The 16,488-nt window shown below is 42.6% G+C and overlaps 1 protein-coding gene across 1 annotated transcript in view; it reads left to right on the top strand.

Moving 5' to 3' along the window:
* The window catches only part of LOC140493719 (alpha-parvin), a 122,110-nt gene that overhangs the window by 88,033 nt on the left and 17,589 nt on the right, over positions 1-16,488 (top strand). The window contains exons 6-7 of the mRNA XM_072592494.1: positions 9,521-9,636; positions 13,873-13,931. Of these exons, the coding sequence (XP_072448595.1) occupies positions 9,521-9,636; positions 13,873-13,931 (175 nt within the window). The remainder of the gene's footprint in view (positions 1-9,520; positions 9,637-13,872; positions 13,932-16,488) is intronic.

The following is a 16,488-nucleotide window of genomic DNA, read 5'->3' on the forward strand; positions in this document are numbered from 1 at the left end:
TAAACGATTTGAATGGGAATATAGAAGATATGGTTAGTAAGTTTGCGGACAGTATCAAAATTGGTGGCATAGTAGACAGTGAAGAAGTCTTTCTAAGATTACAAAGGGAACTTGATCAAATGGGTCAATGGGCTGAAAAATGGCAGATTGAGTTCAGTCTGAATAAATACGAGGGATTGGGTTTTGGTACAGCAAACAAAGGTAAGAGTTATACAATTAATGGTGGGGCCTTGGGTCATATTGTAGAACAAAGGGACTTATGGGGTGCAAGTGCATAATTCTTTGATATTTGCGTCACAGATAGACATGGTGGTTAAAAAGGCATTTGGCACACTTGCCTTCATTGTTCAGCCCTTGAGTATAGGAGTTGGGGCATCATGTTGAGATTATACAGGATGTGGAGGTGCCGGTGTTGGACTTGGGTAGAAAAAGTTAAGTCACACAACTCCATGTTACAGTCCAACAGGTTTATTTGGAATACTAGCTTTCAGAGCACTGCTCCTTCATCAGGTGGCTACAACATTTGAACAGATGCATAAATAGGAAAGATTTGGAGGGATATGGGTCAGAAGCAGGCAGGTGGGACTAGTTTAGTTTGGGATTATATTCCACATGGACCAAAGGTTCTGTTTCTGTGCTGAATGACTCTATGTCAGTGCTAATGGTCTCGAATCTCCAGACACTCCTTTCTCACCCTCTTTTTAAATGGTTAGTGAGCTCTGACACGAATTCAAAAGCGGCAATGGGTATTGTTCAGGCTGTACAAACTCACTGTCCCTGTCTTCACTGCTTTGTATCTTCTAACTGTACAACCTACAGAATAACACAGCCTTTACTCTATTCCTTGAGATCTGCATTCATGTAAGTCTGTCTACTTGAAGACTGCCAACATGAAGCTCTTGCATGTGGAGAGAGTTTTAACCTGCTATCAGTTTGCACCAATTCCCAGTTCTCTCACCACTTACATAAATGTTAATAAAACCTAGAAGAATAAACAAAAGTATTGGAACCAGAGCTAACTAGAGAAATTAAAGATATTACTAAATGAACAAAAAAGCTGACAGTGTCGCCACGTAGTAAGCCTAAAGATTATGAAGTTTGTTTTTTAAAAAATTCAATAAAGGGTTATCAAAAACATTAATGACGAGGGACAAAAAGTAAAATTTGAGAATGAAGTAGTCATTCCTCAGCATGTGGGAGGGTTCTGTTTCTGAGAATCTCTGCAAATGATAACAATTACAAGTGTGGAGCTCATTTAAAAATATGGATTAAAAATCGTGCCTGTGCAAGTTTGCCCACAAATGTTGAATTTTGTTGCAACTTAATGTTTGGGACGGATAGACAAATTTAGGAGTCGCGATCCTGCAGTCACAGAGAATTTGCTGTAATTTGAACTTGTTTTTTTAAAGAATCTCGAAGATGTTGCATGAATGCCAAAATAAGGAATGGTTGTAAACATGGATCTCCTAAACGCAGGGACTGGAGAAATTATAATGGGGAATTAGGAAGTAGCAGGGACATTAAACAAATATTTGGTGCCTGTCTTCTAGTTGAAGATGCAAGGAACATACCAGATATAATGAAGAATCAAATGAAAGTGAGGAATGTAAAGAAACTAACACCAGAAAAGAAATATGACCAGTTTAATCAATGAAACTAAATCTCCAGGGACAGATGGATTTTGAAAGAGCTGTTGATTGAGAATGTCCGTTGGTTCACCAAAGAATTGAAATGTAGCAAATATAAACCTGCTACTCAAAAAAGAAGGGAATTAAAAAGATGGGGGACTACAGGAGTTGGTTGGCCTGAAGTCAGGAGTAGGTGGAACGCTTGAATCTATTAATAAGAATGTAATGGAAAAGCATTTGGAAAATTGCAATATGATTAGACAACATCGGTATGATTTTATGAAGGGAGATCATGTTGGAAATATCTGGATATTTTTGAAGTTATAACTTATTTATAAGTGAAAATCATTACATGTATTTGAATATTCAGAAAACATTCAATAAGGAGCCATGCAAAAGATTGTACTCAGGTTAAAGGTTGATTAGATTGTGGGGTAGTATGTCAGAATCGATAAAGAATTGGTTAATTGGCACAGAACAGAGGGTGAATAAATGGGATATTTTCTGGATGGGACCATATGACGTTGGTGATTTATCCCAAGGACAGTTTGTTCCAGTCTCAGCTATTTGTACTGTATATTAATTCCAGAGGTGAGAGGATCTATTACATGTATAATAGATTAATGTTCACTGACAACATAAAGATACTTGGAAAAACTTGATGGGGTAGAAACAGATATAGAGGATTAACACTTGTTAAATGTTCTGGGTAATCCAAGATGGAGGACGGGAAAAATTTCTGGCTGCAACAGCTGCTCCTTTTTTGAGGTATTTTAGGTGCTGGAGGTGATTTCCTCAAATTCCAAGAGCAGCAATTACTGTTTTATATGATGTGTTATTGCTTTGGAACTTTGGGAGAAAAAAAAGTCAAAACACTAGCAGTTTTAAAAGGAAGAAGAACAGACATAGGAAGCACATGGTGAGGTCAGTGTAGGAGAGAGAAAGAAACTGACACTGCCTTTGCTGTTTGAATTTATGTATCGCTGGACATTGGAGTGCATCTGAGAAAATTAACAAACAGTGATATTCACAACTGATTTTGGAGGAACTGTTTGGGTGAAGTTCACAGCACAGAATCAGATAAGTGTATTGTTTTAAGTGGTCTACAGAAAGTCTGCAGTAGTGAGTAGAGTGGGTTCTTTCTTGATTATACGTTTTTGGAGATATGTCTCTTGATTAAACTTAAAATATAAGCCATGACTATTAATTTAACCTGGGCAGTGTTTGTAGAGGAATAAGACGATGTTATTTTCTGGGTCTGTAGATTGTGAAGGAGCAAAAATGGCCTTTAATAGAGTGATATGTGCTTCTTGTCAGATGTGGGAGTTTAAAGAGAGTTTAAGGGTTACTACGGATTATATCTGCCATAAATGCTGTTGGTTGCGAATCTTATCAGATCGAATGGATCGTTTGGAAAGGCAGTTAGAAGCAATGAGGAATTTGCAACAGCAACAGTATGTGATGGATGGCAGTTATAGGAAGTGGGAAAATCTCAGATACAGTCACATAGTTGGGATAACTCCAGGAAAGGTAAGAGAGATAGGCAGCTAGTGCAGGAGTCTTTTGTGGCTATACACATTTCAAACAGGTATGCTGTTTTGGAAAATGTAGGGGGTGATGGATTCTCAGGGGAACGTAGCACGAACAGCCAAGTTTCTGGTATTGAGACTGGCTCTAATGTAACGAGGGGTACATGAGGTTCCAAGAGATCAATTGTGTTGGGGGATTCTCTAGTCCGAGGTACAGACAGACGTTTCTGTGGCCAGCAGCAAAAAGTCAGGATGGCGTGTTGCTTCCCTGGTGCCAGGATCAAGTATGTCTCAGAGAGGGTGCAGAATGTTCTCACAGGGGAGAGGGGCCAACAAGAGGTCATTGTCCACATTGGAACCAATGACATAGGAAGGGAAAAGGTTGAGATTCTGAAAGGAGATGACAGAGTGTTAGGCAGGAATTTAAAAAGGAGGTCCTCGAGAGTAGTAATATCTGGATTACTCCTGGTGCTACAAGCTAGTGAGGGCAGGAATAGGAGGATAGAGCAGAGGAGCTGGTGTATGGGAGAAGGATTCACATTTTTGGTTCATTGGAATCTCTTTTGTGGTAGAAGTGACCAGTACAAGAAGGACGGGTTGGAAAGTGACTAATATATTGCAGGGAAATTTGCTAGAACTGCTTGGGAGGATTTAAACAAGTAAGGTGAGGGGTTGGGACCCAGGGAGATAGTGAGGAAAGAGGTCAGTCTGAGACCGGTACAGCTGAGAACAGAAACGAGTCAAACAGTCAGGGCAGGCAGGGACAAGGTAGGACTAATAAATTAAACTGCATTTATTTCAATGCAAGGGGCCTAACAGGGAAGGCAGATGAACTCAGAGCATGGTTAGGAACATGGGACTGGGATATCATAGCAATTACAGAAACATGGCTCAGGGATGGGCAGGACTGACAGCTTAATGTTCCAGGATACAAATGTTACAGGAAGGATAGAAAGGGAGGCAAGAGAGGAGGGGGAGTGGCATTTTTGATAAGGGATAGCATTATAGCTGTGCTGAGGGAGGATATTCCCAGAAATACATCCAGGGAAGTTATTTGGGTGGAACCGAGAAATAAGAAAGGGATGATCGCCTTATTGGGATTGTATTATAGACTTCCTAATAGTCAGATGGAAATTGAGAAACAAACTTGTAAGGAGATCTCAGTTATCTGTAAGAATAATAGGGTGGTTGTGGTAGGGGATTTTAACTTTCCAAACATAGACTGGGACTGCCATAGTGTTAAGGGTTTAGATGGAGAGCAATTTGTTAACTGTGTACAAGAAAACTTTCTGATTCAGTATGTGGATGTACCTGCTAGAGAAGGTGCAAAACTTGACCTACTCTTGGGAAATAAGGCAGGACAGGTGACTGAGGTGTCAGTGGAGAGCACTTTGGGGCCAGCGACCATAATTCTATTAGATTTAAAATAGTGACGGAAAAGGATAGACCAGATCTAAAAGTTGAAGTTCTAAATTGGAGGAAAGCCAATTTTGACGGTTTTCGGCACGAACTTTCGAAAGCTGATTGGGGGCAGGTAAAGGGACGGCTAGAAAATGGGAAGCCTTCAGAAATGAGATAACGAGAATCCACATAAAGTATATTCCTGTCAGGGTGAAAGGGAAGGCTGGTAGGTATAGGGAATGCTGGATGATTAAAGAAATTGAGGGTTTGGTTAAGAAAAAGAAGGAAGAGTATGTCAGGTATAGACAAGATAGATCGGGTGAATACTTAGAGTATAAAGGCAGTAGGAGTATACTTAAGAGGGAAATCAGGAGGGCAAAAAGGGGACATGAGATAGCTTTGGCAAATAGAATTAAGGAGAATCCAAAGAGTTTTTACAAATACATTAAGGACAAAAGGGTAACTAGGGAGAGAATAGGGCCCCTCAAGGATCAGCAAGGCGGCCTTTGTGTGGAATCACAGAAAATGGGGGGGATACTAAATGAGTATTTTGCATCAGTATTTACTGTGGAAAAGGATATGGAAGATATGGACTGTAGGGAAATAGATGGTGACACCTTGCAAAATGCCCAGATTACAGAGGAGGAAGTGCTAGATGTCTTGAAACGCATAAAGGTGGATAAATCCTCAAGACCTGATCAGGTGTACCGTAGAACTCTGTGGGAAGCTAGAGAAGTAATTGCTGGGCCTCTTGCTGAGATATTTGTATCATCGATAGTCACAGGTGAGGTGCCAGAAGACTGGAGGTTAGCTAATATGGTGCCACTATTTAAGAAAGGTGGTAAGGAGAAGCCAGGGAACTATAGACCGGTGAGCCTGACCTCAGTGGTGGGCAAGTTGTTGGATGGAATCCTAAGGGACAGGATGCACATGTATTTGGAAAGGCAAAAACTGATTAGGGATAGTCAACATGGCTTTGTGTATGGGAAATCATGTCTCACAAACTTGATTTGAGCTTTTTGAAGAAGTAACAAAGAGGATTGCTGAGGGCAGAGCGGTAGATGTAATCTGTATGGACTTCAGTAAGATGTTCGACAAGGTTCCCCATGGGATACTGGTTAGCAAGGTTAGATCTCACGATAGACAGGGAGAACTAGCCATTTGGATACAGAACTGGCTCAAAGGTAGAAGACAGAGGGTGGTGGTGGTGGTGGAGGGTTGTTTTTCAGACTGGAGGCCTGTGACCAGTGGAGTGCCACAAGGATCGGTGCTGGGTCCTCTACTTTTTGACATTTACATAAATGATTTGGATGAGAGCATAAGAGGTACAGTTAGTAAGTTTGCAGATGACACCAAAATTGGAGGTGTAGTGGGCAGAAAAGAGGGTTACCTCAGATTACAACAGGATCTGGACCAGATGGGCCAATGGACTGAAAAGTGGCAGATGGAGTTTAATTCAGATAAATGTGAGGTGCTGCATTTTGGGAAAGCAAATCTTAGCAGGACTTATACACTTAATGGTAAGGTCCTAGGGAGTGTTGTTGAACAAAGAGACCTTGGAGTGCAGGTTCATAGCACCTTGATAGTGGAGCCACAGGTAGATAGAATAGTGAAGAAGGCGTTTGGTATGCTTTCCTTTATTGGTCAGAGTATTAAGTACAGGAATTGGGAGATCATGTTGCGGCTGTACAGGACATTGGTTTGGCCACTGTTGGAAGATTGCGTGCACTTCTGGTCTCCTTCCTATTGGAAAGATGTTGTGAACCTTGTAAGGGTTCAGAAAAGATTTACAAGGATGTTGCCAGGGTTGGAGGATTTGAGCTATAGGGAGAGGCTGAACAAGCTGGGGCTGTTTTCCCTGGAGCGTCGGAGGCTAAGGGGTGACCTTATGGAGGTTTACAAAAATCATGAGGGGCATCGATAGGGTAAGTAGACAAAATCTTTTCCCTGGGGTGGGGGAGCCCAGAACTAGAGGGCATCGGTCAGTATGAGAGTGGAAAGATATAAAAGAGACCTAAGGGGCAACGTTTTCACACAGAAGGTGGTACGTGTGTGGAATGAGCTGCCAGAGGAAGTGGTGGAGGCTGGTACAATTGCAACATTTAAGAGGCATTTGGATGGGTGTATGAATAGGAAGGGTTTGTAGGGATGTGGGCCGGGTGCTGGCAGGTGGGACTAGATTGGGTTGGGATATCTGGTTGGCATGGACGGGTTGGACCGAAGGGTCTGTTTCCGTGCTGTATATCTCTATGACTCTATGATTAGGGTGAAAAGGTGGCTAATGAAGTTTAACTTGATGAAAGAAGTGCAACATGTTTTAAAACTGAAATAGGTAAAGCTGGAAGATAGAGTTCATTGTAGGAAAGTCTGAGGTGATCCACTATGGATCTGAGAAGGATAAAACAGAATATTTTGTGAATGTCTAGGATGACAGTCTAGGAAGTGCAAAGAATTTTACTGCAGACTAAAAGATATGGAGTGAGTATATATATATATATATATATATTAGCAAGCCAGAAGCAGTTAAATGGGTGCATGGGGCTTTTGGAAGTAAATAGGATGCAAGTTCTTGGAATCTAACCAGGTAGAATTGGTAAACTTACTGACACATGCATGCAGGATTGTGAACATAGTTGTGTGCAAGCATACATATATGCTCTGGTATAAGCACAACGCATGTCTCTTCAACACATCCTGTGTGTTCTGCTTGCCGTGCAGAAGAAAGAAAATTAGCAAGTGCCCGCATCCTGCTCTGAAGAAGAGTCATATTGGACTTGGAACAATAACTCAGTCACTCTCTGCAGAGCTGTTGCCAGACCTGCTGAGTTTCTCTCGCATTTCCTGTTTTCATTTCAAATCCTGGTACCTGTTAGCACTAAAAGTTCACATTTGTATCTTAGGACCAGTTACCAGAATCAATAGAAATCTCAAGAATAGCTCTCTTTGCATTTTAGTTGCTGATCTGTGGATCTGCAGTTTTATGTCTGGAATTGTCCATTTTTATTTTCTTGCAGACATTTCCTCAGTATGTGTATGGGTGTGTTTTCCAGCTAATGTTTTATATCGATGCACCCTCCTCACCCAAACTATCTGACTGCCTGTGTCATAAAGAGTGCTGTGTCATTATGTTGAAGGGCGAACAGAGATTCTGAAAAAACTTCATGTTGGTAACAGAATTGAGGAAGATGCAACACAAATGACCTACTTGCCTCTACACAATGTGTGAAACAAGATTTCTTCAGTTACGTTCAACTCCTTGACTTTCAAATCTGGTTTACACAGAAGGAAACAAATAGTCAAAGTTTTGGAAAAACTGACCAACGATGGAGTGTCACTCACTTTGAATGCTTTTTTTCCAAAAGTTGTCAACTTTATCCTGCAGAGTTTCCTCTTTATTGCTGAGGGATTTACTGTTTGGCAGGGAATGTATCCCTGGTGCTCTTGATTTTATTATCTTCAGAGTCTCTTCTCCCCCACCCCCCCTTTAACCTTAGCGTGAAGAAATTAAGAGTAGAACCTTCCAAAAGCTGGAATTGGGCTCAAACTTAGTCTTCCTGTGTGAATGCCAGGAACAACAGCTGTTGCATTCTTCGAAAATCTGGAGGTTTTGTGCAGACCCAAAGCTCTTTGCAGCCACTCACCTCGCTGGGAGCTAAGTTGATGCAGATGGATATGATTTCTGTATGCAAAGATTCAATTGAGCAGCAAACCAGTCATGGAATGAGCCACTCTTCCGAGAACTGGACAAAAGTACAATTTTGAAATGAGAGCCAGGCTATTGGAGTGAAGTCAAGACGCATTTCTTCATGCTAAGGGTGAAAATCTGTAACTGTTTGCCCTGAAAAGTTATTGAGACTGGCAGTAGGGGTCAATTACAAAGTTTTGACCGAACTTTGTGAGGCAAAAGTGACTGGACCATGATGAGTAAGTGAGGTGAAGATACAGAACAACCATAATCTAACTGAATTACAGTTCCGGTTGCAGGATTGAATAGTCTCCTCCAATTCTAATGTTCCACACTGTGCCTCCGTATCTCCTGTCCGAGCAATTATTGGGTAGATTTGTCAAGTTGCAGATATTTTCAACTGCGCAAACTGTTGCTCAGAAAAATAAGTTGTTTAATTTGAGAAGTTTTCACAATAACAGGAGAAGAATTAATTGGATAGCTACTTCAAAGAACCAATGCGTGCTTTTCAGGCTGAACAGCCTCCCTAATGTAACAGAAAAACTTCCTATGTGTAGATGAATGTCAGAATCCTAGTAGTTCATAGAAAATTGTGCTCATTCAATCAAGTGCGCTGCTATTATTACAAAGGTTTTCTTAATACACTTTTCACAACCTCCTAATGTTTCAAAGTATTTTGTATCCAACAAGTTACATTGGAAGTGTATTCACTGTAGGAAGCCAACTAGCCAATTTACATAGAAAGCTGAAACAAGTATTTGACCACTGGGGCAATTCACTTGAGCTTCTTCAAATAGTGCTGTGAAACCTTTTGTATCTATGTAATGCGTGAGAATGGTCTTTGGTTTAATATCTCATTTGAAAGATGGTTTATTTGACATTGGAACACTTGAGTGCTGCACTAGGACTGGTAGCGTTGAGTCTTGTGCCAATGTAGCTGCAGAGGATTTTAATTCATAAAATTCAGACTCTAAGGTGCTAACCCCTGGAAAATTTCTCTTAGTTACTTCCAGGGAGTTACCAATCATTGCAAATAAATTTCTTTCCCTTTTTTCAAAATAATGGACAAGTGATTTCCGAAGGACCAGTTGGTTTTATGTGTTACTAGACCACACCCTGTAATTTCAATGCATCTGTGTCACAATTGAGTAATTTACTTCTGTTCAAATGAAATTATATGATTTGTCCAATTCTGAGGAGATTTATTGTGTGTAGCCTGGTTTACTGAGACACTGACAGAGACAGTGCTGATTGTTTGTGTCTTTGTGGTTCTTTAGGTGTTCATATGAAGAGTCTGGTTGCCATTCTCCACCTGCTGGTTGCAGTTTCCCAATACTTCAGGGCACCAATCCGACTCCCAGATCACGTCTCCGTTCAAGTGGTGGTTGTCCAGGTAATTGACTACTAGAAAAGAAACCTCTGACAGGTGTCATGTCGAATGATGATAGAGTCAAGATGTACGAATGATCTGGGAATTTTCAGGAACAAAGTGAAAATGAGATGCATATTTGACTCCGAAATGTTGATTCTAATTCGTGGCAGCAACAGAAAATGGTGGGAAAATGAATCAGCCACCTGTTAGATCACTTGATTCGAGTTAAATATTTATACTGAACCAGTGATGTGTGTGTGTGTGTGTGTATTGACGGCAGAGACTAAAACAAAAAACAATTGTAAACCATATTACTTTCAAATAGGAGTCAATTCCAGATATTAACGTTGGAAATCTGAAACAAAGCAAACCAGAAATTGCTGGAGAAACTCAGCAGGTCTGGCAGCATCTGTGGAGGAAAGAAGATTTAATATTTCAAGTCCAGTGACCCTCCTTCACGGTCCTGGATCTGAAATGTTAACTCTGCTTTCTCTGTACAGATGCTGCCAGACTTGCTGGGATTCTCCAGATCTTAACAACCTTTGTACAAGGTTTCTCTTCATTTTTCCTCAAGCTCCAATGAGTATAAATCTGTCAACTCACTTGCCTTAAGGGAGTGACTATCTACTGCTTTTACCAAACTCCCCCATTTTTAATAATTCCTGTTGACCCCTCCTACCTTGAGGAAGGAGACGAACCACAGCCTCACCGTACAACAGAAGGACCTCACTTCTAACACCTTTTTCAGTAAAACTCCTCTGGACCCTCTCCTTATTAGAGTCTACTGTCAAAATTGTACCCAATTCTCCTGCTGAGGTCTAACTAATAAAAGGTAAAAACATAAGTGGAGAGAAATCAGAATTAATGTTTCAGCTCAGATGACCCTTCCTCAGAATGTATGGAAACTAGGAAAATGTTGGTTCATCTGCAGAAGTTAGGGTGAGGGGAGTGAGTGAGGAGTAAATGGTAAGTGGGGATCGAGCCCAAAGAGAGCAGAACAGTTAGACAGGCAAAGAAGTAGATAAAAACCTGGCTAGGACAGTGTATAGCTATTAATGGAGACTAGTCATCCTGACACCCTGCTTCCTGTAAAGAGTCTATTCCATTCTCCCAGTTCCTCTGTCTCTGTCGCATCTGTTCCGCTGAGGCCAACTTCACCAGGGAGCTTCTGAAATATCCAACTTCTTCCTCATCCAAGGATTCCACAGCACTGCTGTTGACAGGGTCCTCAACAAGATCCAACCCACCTCCTGCACTTCCGTCCTCACCCCCCTCTCTTCCCTCCTGCAACAGTGATAGGGTCTCCCTTGTCCTTACCTGCTGTCCCACTAGAATCCACACCCAGATGAACATTCGCTGCCATTTCAGCCACCTCCAGCGAGATGCCACCACCAGACACACGTCCCCCTCCCCTCCCTTGTCAGTCTTCCACAGGGACAGTTCCCTCCAGGACACCCTGGTCCATTCTTCCTTCACACCCAACAACCCCACCCGCCTCACTACGGCACCTTCCCCTGCAACCGCCAAAGGTGTAACACCTGCCCATTTACCTCCTCCATCCAAGGGCCCAAACATACCCTCCAGGTGAAGCAGCACTTTACCTGCATGTCACACAATCTAATCTACTGCGTTTGCTGCTCACAATGTGGTCTCCTCTACACTGGGGAAAGAAAGCATAGACTGGACGACAGCTTCACAGAACACCTACATTCTGTCGGGAAAAAAACCCCTGAGCTTCCAGTGACCTGCCAGTTTAACATACCACCCTGTTCCCGGGCCAATATCTCTGACTCAGGCTTGATGCAGTGTTCCAGTGAAGCTCAGTACAAGCTGGAAGAACAGCACCTCATTTACAGCCTTGGGATCCTGCAGACCTCTGGACTCCATATAGGAGTTCAATAATTTTAGGGTCTGAACTCCCCCATGACCTTACCCCAACTCCCCAACACAGCAGGCCTGCCATTACAGTCTGTCATTACACACTATTGTGAGCAACTAACATTCTCCATTAACAGCTGTTGTCCCTCCCAGCCAGATCGTTATCCATTCCTTTGTCTATCCCATTGTTTTTCTCTCTCTTTCGGCTCTATCCCCACCTATGGGTTACTCCTTACCCCCTCCCCCAACCTTACTTTCTGCATATAAAGCAACATTTTTTTAGCTACCACAGTTCTGAGGATGAGACATATGACCCAAAAGGTTAACTCTGATTTCTCTGCACGGATGCTACCAGACCTGCTGAGCTTTTCTGACAATTTCTGTTTTTGTCTCCGATTTACAGCATCTGCAGTTCTTTCCGTTTTAATTTAGTAAAAACTTAAGTGTTTAGTATATTGTTCTTGTTTTTGTGTTTACTGCTGCTGTTTACAAAAAAAAACACGGAATTTCTAAACCAGTTTATCCATCGGTCAAGGTCTATACCATCTTCCAACCCCATTTTAAAGGCCAAGTCATTTATATAAACTTGAAAGGGTACAGAAAGCATTTACAAGAATATTGCCAAGGTTGGAGGGTTTGAGCTATAAGGAGAGGCTGAATAGATTGAGGTTGATTTCCCTGGAGAGTCGGGGGCTGAGGGGTGACCTTATCGAGATTTATAAAATCATAAGGGGTGTGGATAGGGGAAGTAGTCATGGTCTTGTCCCCAGGGTAGGTGAGTCCAAAACTAGAGGGCATAGGTTTAAGGTGAGAGGGGAAAGATTTAAAAGAGGGGCAACTTTTTCATGCAGAGGGTGGTGAGTGTATGCAATGATGCCAGAGGAAGTGGTGGAGGCTGGTACAGTTTCAACATTTAAAAGGCATCTGGACGGGATAAATATATAGGAAGGGTTTAGAGTGATATGGGCCAAATGCTGGCAAATGGAATTAGATTAATTTAGAATATCTGGTCAGCATGGACAGGTTGAACCGATGGGTCTGTGCTGTACATCTCTATGACAAGAGAATCAGTTGCTTTGTGGGGAGGAGGGAAGAGAATCACAGCATTGTTGGGGAGAATGGGGGTGGGAATAGGTAGAGCTGCAGAAAGGTTCATTGTGAATGGATTTGAAAATAAGGATGAGCATTGTCAAATGATGATTGCAGATGCCAATAAGCTGGGTGGCAGTGTGTGCTGTGAGGAGGATACTAAGAGCCTGCAGGGTGACTTGAACAGGCTGGCTGAGTCGGCAAGTATTTGGCAAATGCAACATAATGTGAGGTTATCCATTTTGGCTGCAAAGACAGGAAGGCAGATTATTATCTGAATGGTGACAGTTTAGGAAAAGATGAGGTGCAGTGAGACCTGGGTGTCATGGTGGAACAATCGCTGAGGGTTGGCATGCAGGTGCAGCAGGCAATGGGGCATGCATGCCTTCATGACTAGAGGATGGGAGTATTGTAGTAGGGATGTCTTGCTGCAGGTATACAGGGGCCTTGATGAGGCCACACCTTGAGCATTGTGTGCAGTTTTGCCCTCCTAGTCTGAAGGACATTCTTGCTGTTGAGGGAGTCCAGTGAAGGGTCTCCAGACTGATTCCCAGGATGGCAGGACTGACATATGAGGAAAGGCTGGATTGACTGGGCTTGTACTCACTGGAATTTGGGGAATGTTGGGGGATCTCATAGAAACTTCTAAAATCCTAATGGAACTGAGCAGGTTAGATGCAGGAAGAATGTTCCTGATGTTGGGGAAGTCCAGAATGCGGGGTCCCAGTCTAAGAATAGGGGGGTAAGCCCTTCAGGACTGAGATGAAGAAGAATTTCTTCACTCCGAGTTGCGAACCAGTGGAATCCTCTCCCACAGGAAAGAATTGGAGCCAGTTCATTAAATGTATTCAAGAGGGAGCTGGATGTAGCCCTTGCAGCGAAACAGATCAAGGGGTGTGGAGAGTGGGCGGGAGTGAGATACTGAAGTTGCTTGATCAGCCATGATAGTATTGAATGGTGGTGCAGGCTCAAAGGGCTGAATGGCCTGCTCCTGCTCCTATTTTCAGTGTTGCTGTGTGATATTGTTGGATTGGAAGGCCGTGTATCTCAGTGTGAAGGTGAATGGGACTTGGTGAGAGTTAGGATGTGGGCAGCTGAGTATGAGATAAGCTGAGGTTTGTGGAGAGTGAATGGCAGGACAGTGGATGATCTGCTAACAAAAGCCTCGTAGGTTCTTGACAGGATAACCAAGTTACCATCTGACTTCCATTGCCATCTATATGGAAGCGGTGGCAGGGAAAATAAAGAACTGATTGTCTCAATCACTGTTTTTAACTTGCTTTCCCACAGAAAAGAGAGGGAATTCTGCAGTCTCGGCATATCCAAGAAGAAATCACTGGCAATACTGAGTATGTAAACATAGTCCTTCTATAATCGAACACAGATGTTAGAGTTTGACACTTGATTGCTAATCTGTGTTTTGTTAACTGTATGAGGAGCTCAGCAGTTTTAGCAATAGCCAAGGAAAATAGAGCTGCCAGTACTCAAAATCTCACAGTAAATCAAAACATCTCCGAAAGGAAAGCTGCTGAGAATGAAAACCTTTCAAAACATCCAGTAATTCCCAGAAAAGTTATCCCAAGAGTTCTTCGGCAGTGTATTTTTAGGCTGTCTCTCAGTTTGCTTCCTCCCCACCCCTGTCTCACCGCATGGTCACCAAAACGTTGTGCATTTTCCTCCCAAGAAGTTGATTTAATTTTGTGTCATGAAATGTAAAAATGGCTCTTGATTCTGCCTTTTCTGGTTTGACCCCACGTGAACCACAAGCCGAAGGAAAGAGTTAGTGGAGGAGTTGCCGTCTTGAACCACTGCAGTACGTGTGGTGTAGGTATGTTCATGGTACCGTTAGGGATGGAGTTCTAGGAACATGACCCACTTATTTGCGATATAGCTTTTGGATGCATGCTCAGTGCTACTCCTCGACACCAATCGAGCATACTCCCATTGTGACCTGTGCATCCAAGTTTGAACAGGCACAATTGTTCTGTTCAAAGCAAGGAGTTTAAAGGGAGAGAAAAGTGTTCAAAATTATGAAGACGTTGATCGCTAAATACCTGGTTTCTACCAGTACAGGATTGATAACTAGAGTACATGGGCTTGGAATTGGCAAAGTATCCAGAGGAGGAGATGAGCAGAAATGTTTTTCCCTACAATGACTGGGAATATTCTGTCCGAAAGCAAAGTAACTTTCAAAAGAGGATTGGCTGAAAACTGGCAAAGGGAAGTTTATGTGGCTGTGGAGAAGGCTGCCCTGCTCTGATGAGACCGTTCTTTCACTGAACCACACCAGCTGCAAGAGGCTGAGTGGCTTCCTCCTGTGCTGTATGGTCCTATCATGAAGTCCACAGAAGTAATTTAAAACTGCACCTATGTGGAACTTCCATGCAATTTACTTTGATCAAAATACGTTGGGCTGACAACCGTGCCAAACCTCAAGCTAACAAACTGGGCGTGGCAAGCCTACTAATAACATGTCACACCCTCTGCCTCAACTGCCTTTTAATATTGGAGAGGATTTGCATGTTTGAGCTGGGTTCATATGTAGACCGTCTAATAGGATTGGGATTGGCGTGTGGAGGTACCGGTGTTGCACTGGGGTGGGCAAGATCAGAAGTTACATAATGCCAGGTTATAGTCCAACAGGTTTATTTACAATCACAAGCTTTCAGAGCGCTGCTCCTTCGTCATAAGGATACAACGGTTACAAAAGCAAGTCAGGGGCTAGGAATACCGTAGTGAGGAACTCACCTCCCGATACTCTGAAGCTTGGTCACCATCTACAAGCCACAAGTCAGGAGTGTGATGGAATGCTGTCCACTTGCCTGGATGGGTGCAGCTCTAACATCATTCAAGAAGCTTGACACCATCCAAGACAAAGAGTCTACTTGATTGGCACCACATCCACAATCACAACCATTAAATCCCTCCACCATCCACACTCAGTAGCAGCAGTGTGTATTTATAACCAAGATGCACAGCAGAAATTCACCAAAAATCTTTAGATGACACCTTCCAAACTCGTGACCACTTCCATCAAGGAGGACAAAGGTTCAGGAGATACATGGGACCACTCGCCTGCAAAATCCCTTCCACGTCACTCACCATCCTGACTCGGAAACACATTACCATTCCTTCACTGTCACCGGATCAAAATCCTGGAATTCTCTCCCCAAGGGCATTGTGGATCATTTTGGTATGGGTTTGCAGTTAGAAGATATCAATGTCAATCTGCAAGGATCTTAGAGAGTGAGTGAGAGGCAGTTAGTCTCTATTATTTACCGTTCAGATTGTAGGCAGGCACTCATACTAGATTCAAAAGATCATAGAGTCCTCCAGCATGGAGACAGACCCTGTGACCCAAACTGATCCATATTGATAAAAATGTCCACCCACACTAACCTCATTTCCCTGCACTTGGCTCGTATCCTTCTAAACCTTTCTCATTCATGCATTTGTCCAAATGCCTTTTCAATGTTGTTAGTCTACCCACCTCAACAATTTCCACTAGCAACTCATTCCAAATGCGTACCACCCTCTGTGTAAAAAATGTTGCCCCTCAGGTTCCCTTTTATTCTTTCCCCTCTAACTTTAAACTGTTGCCCTCTAGTCCTCGATTCTCTAACCCTGAGAAAAAGACAGTGCATTCACTCTGTCCATGCTTTTCATGATCTTATACACCTCTCTCAGATCCCCCCTCAGTTTCATTTGCTCTAAAGAGAAAAGTCCTAGCTTATCCAAACTTTTCCTGTAACTCAGCCTGCTGCGTCCTGGCAACATCCTTGTAAATTTTATCAGTGGTGTTTACAATTTAATAACATCCTTCCTATAGCAAGGTGACCAAAACGAAACACAATACTTCAAGTGCAGCCTTATCAATGTCCTGTACAACTGCAACACAACTTCCCA

This window comes from Chiloscyllium punctatum, chromosome 22 (genome assembly GCF_047496795.1).
Source record: "Chiloscyllium punctatum isolate Juve2018m chromosome 22, sChiPun1.3, whole genome shotgun sequence".
NCBI classification, from domain to species: domain Eukaryota; kingdom Metazoa; phylum Chordata; class Chondrichthyes; order Orectolobiformes; family Hemiscylliidae; genus Chiloscyllium; species Chiloscyllium punctatum.